At 41.2% G+C, this 5,394-nt stretch overlaps 1 protein-coding gene across 1 annotated transcript in view; it reads right to left on the bottom strand.

The window, feature by feature from the left end:
• Nucleotides 1-369: 369 nt before the first annotated feature.
• LOC123980932 (butyrophilin-like protein 9) overlaps nucleotides 370-5,394 on the bottom strand; it is a 5,446-nt gene continuing 421 nt past the window's right edge. Inside the window, exons 2-3 of the mRNA XM_046065551.1 lie at nucleotides 2,127-2,471; nucleotides 370-1,961 (exon numbers count right to left, since the gene is read on the bottom strand). Of these exons, the coding sequence (XP_045921507.1) occupies nucleotides 1,792-1,961; nucleotides 2,127-2,471 (515 nt within the window). The 3' untranslated portion in view covers nucleotides 370-1,791. The remainder of the gene's footprint in view (nucleotides 1,962-2,126; nucleotides 2,472-5,394) is intronic.

Here is a 5,394-nt window from a genome sequence, read left to right as displayed (position 1 = left end):
AAGTAAACTCAGGCAGATGTATGTTAACCCATACATCATCGGATGGTATTACATAGTTTTCACCAACAGGAGTCAGCAGCCCTGCGACCCTGTACGCAGGATAAGTGGTTGACGATGGATGGATGGATGGAGGAATCAGCAGGTCAGAGTGAACTGATTAACTGAGTTTAAAGCTATCAACACAGGTGTTCCTGCCCTCATCAGGTAGACACTACAGGGTTCCAATTCAATACAGGAAAAGATACCTGATCATAAAAACTTTGTTGTTCCTCTTATCAGTTAATCTCCTAAACTCAGGATCAGGATGTTGTGTTTTTTTGTCATTAAATGGACCAAGTAAGACAATTTAAAGACATTTTAAAAACACTGTACCAGAATGAAAAAATCTTTATTTAAAGTTTTAATAAAATATATTAAAATACTCAATGAAAATGTTCAATGGCTTTAGCAGTTTAAAATTAAATCTGAAAATATAAAAAATAAACTCTTTACACAGGTTTGTTTTTCTAAACGTTACCCTGGGGTGATATTGTTCCATTGTGGAACTGCCTATAGGGATGAATGCGTAAAAGAGAGTAAACAAAGTTTACATTAAAAATCTCTGAAATATGCTGAAAATACTGATGGAAGTTGACAAAGCACAGAAAGTCAACAAAATGCATCACATTATCAATAAGTAAAAACAGGCCTGCCGTGGACAAATAAACACCTTTAGTCGGCACAAATGTTGATGTGCACCAACAAATTGTCACACAGCTTTCTGTAACGTGATGGATGACTGTGAGGATGGCAGCCTGGAAATAGGTAAATCTCTGCACTGCTTCGATTTTTAGTGTACCACTGAGTTGACTGACTGACACCCTATATATCTGCCTGGGATCATACCTGTCTGACCAATTACCTACCTTTCTTCCTACATAGCTACTTCACACACAGTAATAAATATATTTTTAAAAAAGATATTAGGTAAAAGCTTCCAACATGTTATGTTAACTTAATGATTTTTTTTACAAACGAGTTGATGGGGGATAAACATTCTGCTGCAAGCTGTTTCATAATGACACTCGTTTTTTCTTTACAGGGGTGGCTCCTGCCCCTCCATAAAAGCACAGACTGTTACAGGTAAACTTTAGATTGAGCCAAGATGATAGGGGTTATAACTGCTATAGCTTGCTAGTCACCATAATTAGCTTAAGCCTATGGCATTTTACACTTCCCTGTAAAACATAAGTGGGTATAGTTAATAGTTGGATGGATATTATTTTCATACTAAACCAGGTGTGTTCAGTGTTGCTTTACCTGGTCGATTTGGTACTCTCTTGTTTGGGTAAAATAACTATGTTACTTATGTGACTTAACTTACATACTTAACTTACATAACCTACATGATTTTACTAAAACAATGTTGACTTTTTGTTTCATATAGGAACCCACCACCCAGGCCACTCTCAAGTCTTCACATATGGATGCATGATGAAGGACCCTTGGTGTCAGTTTGTAACGCACTGGGAATCCCCTTTGTGTCAGAGTTTAACTCACGGGGGAAGGTCTGTAGAGTCAGTACTTAACGGCAAAGCTACATGTAGGATATTTAACAGAAACGTCTGAGGGGGTTTGGGTCAACGGGCAGGCCAGAAACTGGACTTTCAGTCAGGATGCAGGTGTTCATTCCCTGTGTTTCATCAATCCATGAAGGGGGAAAACATTTGTTTTCACTGATGAAGCAGACCGTCATGGCAGGGATCCTCAAATGTTAGATTTACACCCACACACACCAGAGTCTGTGACAAGTCAGATGAGCTGATCAGCCGTGGATGGTCCTGATTTCTGGTCCACATGTCTCTTATATATCCAGCCAACAACCAAACCAACAACAGCAGCTAAACAAACCAGAACAAAAGCTGCTCCCAGTCCGTAGTAAAGACCGTAGTTTCCCTCCTCGACGTCTCCGCTGTTGGAACCTGAAGATCAAAGTGCATATTAGTCAGGAAATGAGTGAACAGTGGAACAGCCTCCATTTACTCTTCTATATCTTCTATATTCCTCATGTTTGACTCTCAGAATCAACATGGAATAAACTGCAGCTATAACATGGCACACAGACACACTGACCTCCACAAACTCACCTGAAACCTCCAGCTGGTAGATTCTGATTGGCTGAGCTTTAATATTGGATCTCTTATTACGTCTTGAATCACCTGCTGCAACTCGGCACTCGTATGTTCCAGCGTCGTTGCTGTTCACGTTCTTCAGAAGTAAAGACACGTCTCCGTCCTTCAGCTCTCTGTCCACCAGCTGCACCCGGTCCTTAAAGGATGGATGCTGCTGGGTTGGAACTGAGTTTCGACTTCTGTAAAAGAGGACGTAGTCTGGCTCCAGGTCAGGTCTGATCCACTCTACAGCTCTGATATAGACATTTCCAACCTGACATGGCAGAGTGACGTCATCTTCAGGTGTCACTTGTACCACATCTAAAATCAATAAAAACATCCAGAGAGAAAAAGTAATTACATTTCAAAAGGACTCCACAGGACGATACAGTGAGAACATCTTTGTTTAAACAGAAGGCCTCTTCACACCTGAGATCATGGGAACATTCAATAATTAGTCACAACTGTGGAGACATTACAGGATTTTAGTCACACAGTGTTTAACAGACTTGTTGTCTAATAGCGCAAAGTGAGCGTTTTGCGCGGCGCAATTACATACAAAGTCAATGTAAAGACGCTAATAGATGCAAATTCCTGCAGGGCCGCGTCAGTGATGTAAACATGCGAAAACACGTTTCATTCGCATCACTGCGTGATTTGAAAATAGTCAACTCAGTGTTGTGCGGAGAGGAGTGGGCAGAGCCGCTGCTCAGCGACTGAGTGATGGGGAGTTCAGGAGGCGAGAGATGGGGGGCAGCGACAGAGCTATTAGACAAATAAAAACCTGGTTCTGCTCTCATACTGAGCCACTTACCTGCCGGAGGAGATCAGATTTATTTTAATAAATTGTCGTTTTAAGTATCATATTTGGGATTAATAAGTTGATTTTTCTTCACTTGTGCTTCTCAACCTGTCAGCTGCGGCAAGCCACCGAGTTGCTGATACTACAATAAATGTATGCAGAAACCGGGGGGGGGGAATTAAGATTGCTTGGAGAAAAGTAAGGTAAGTAAGGAACCTGGCAAGTTAATAGAATAGCATAGCTAGATCTCGAAGAAAAGCATTTTAAATTCTGTTAAGTTGTCACTTGTCATCTTGCGGACTGATCTGGCATTTAACAAATTGTGATCATGCAGTATTAGGATTCATACCAATGTAGTAAACTGGGTTGTGTTTACGTGCAAACTCTTTGCAAGTGAAAATCTGCGTTGTATGGGAGTATTGTATTAGTTTGTCAACATGAAGCTGCTTCAACAATGTGATGTAATTAAATGGCAACATTTAAAGAGCCAATCAGAGCCCTTAGTGACATCTTTTTAAATTCAGTCCTCTTTAATGAGGATCATTTGCTAAAACAAGGAGATTGACTAATTATAAATCTCATGTGAACCGGTAATTTGGTGCAGCACTTCTTTAAAGGTTCAGTGTGTAAGATTTAGTTGCATCTAGTGGCAAATGTTGTGAATTGCAACCCTCTATCCAGTCCTTTCAAAGAGGGTAGGACAGCGACAGTGTCTGACACATCACAAAAGGTGTATCTTCTGAGACAGTAGAGTGTAGCCAGTCAAGAAATGAGGTTTCTTTGGGTAAATTTATTAAGAAATGATATTTACTTAATTATTCAGTATATCCATATGTTATTGTGACTTGGCCACTGACAGACAACATGGAAAATGTAAGCCAAGTCACTGTTTCTGCACCACAGTCCATTATAAACCACATATTAAATAAAGTTTATACAAACACTGACAAGGGAAACACATTAATTCTCTCTGTGATTATGGACCCTGACCAAAACTGCCCGCCAACAATAATATCTGGCCTGCTGCCAGATTATGGTGCTTTAATAGTGGCATAAAATATAAATAAATAAATGCTTTGATAGCTGTGCTGAAATAGATCTCAGTCATGACAGCAACAGTTACTCACATAATCACTTTCTCTTTAGTGGTTTTGCCTATAAAAAAAAGCATGAGAAAGCTTGTTTACTGTAATCTTCTATTTGAATTTGAACTGAGCTTTTACTTACTGCCCCTTCTCTTCTCAATTTACACCACCTCACTGGGGCCGGTCATTCACTCGCACGGCTTCTCTTACCACTGCTACGCAGATGATACGCAACTCTACCTATCCTTCCCGCCAGGCAATCCCACCGTCTCGGCATGGATCACAGACTGTCTCTTGGACATATCTGCATGGATGAAGGCTTACTACCTTCAACTAAACGTCTCTAAGACTGAACTCTTGGTCATTCCGGCCAAGCAATCTATCAACATCAAACTACAAATTGACTCCTCAACCATCACTCCAACCAGGGTGGTGACAACTTGGGTGCCATGATTGATGACCAGCTGTCCTTTTCAGACCATGTTGCTGCTGTCTCTCGGTCATGCCGCTTTGCTCTATATAACACAAGGAAAAGGCCCTAAGGCCCTACCTCAGCTAGGCCACCCAGCTTCTGGTACAGGTTATCTCTCGCCTTGATTATTGCAATGCCCTCCTAGCAAATCTTCCAGCTTGTGCGGTGAAACCCTTACAAATGGTTCAGACCACAGCAGCGTGTCTGGTTTTTGATCAGCCCAAAAGGACTCACGTCACTCCATTACTCAGTGACCTCCACTGGCTCCCCGTGGCCTCCAGAATCAAATTCAAGTCACTAATGCTTGCATACAGAGTGACTACTGGGTCTGCATCCATCTACCTAAAACGCCATAATACAAACTTACATTCCTTCTCGGCCGCTAAGCTCCTCCAACGAACGCTGCCTGGCTCTGCCATCCCTTCACACAAAGCAATCCCAGTCCCGGCTATTCTCATCTGTGACACCACGATGGTGGAACGAGCTACCACACGCCATCAGAGCGGGGGCGTCCCTCTCTAACTTCAAGAACCTCTTGAAAACTCATCTCTTCCGAGAACAATTCCTCTTATAACACCTCTAACTCCTAACCTCTAACATGCACTTTCTGTGCTCTTCTTCTTCTATCCCCTACAATGATCTTGTATTGTTTGCACTTTTTGTTTTGATTGCACTTTTTGTTAACTCTTACTTCCTTCCCTAGGTATTTACCCAATTGATGTGATATGTACAATGAGGTCTTACTAGTATTTATTGCTGTTCTTACTAGTATGTATTGTCAGTTGTAGATCTGTAGTTGATGCTCTGTTGATGCTTGTATGTTGTTCCTCAAATGTAAGTCGCTTTGGATAAAAGCGTCTGCCAAATGAGAAAATGTAAATGTAA

The sequence above is a fragment of the Micropterus dolomieu genome, linkage group LG12 (assembly GCF_021292245.1).
Source record: "Micropterus dolomieu isolate WLL.071019.BEF.003 ecotype Adirondacks linkage group LG12, ASM2129224v1, whole genome shotgun sequence".
Lineage (NCBI taxonomy): Eukaryota > Metazoa > Chordata > Actinopteri > Centrarchiformes > Centrarchidae > Micropterus > Micropterus dolomieu.
The sequence above is the reverse complement of the archived record's forward strand: the minus strand, read 5'-3'. Positions and strand labels throughout refer to the sequence as shown.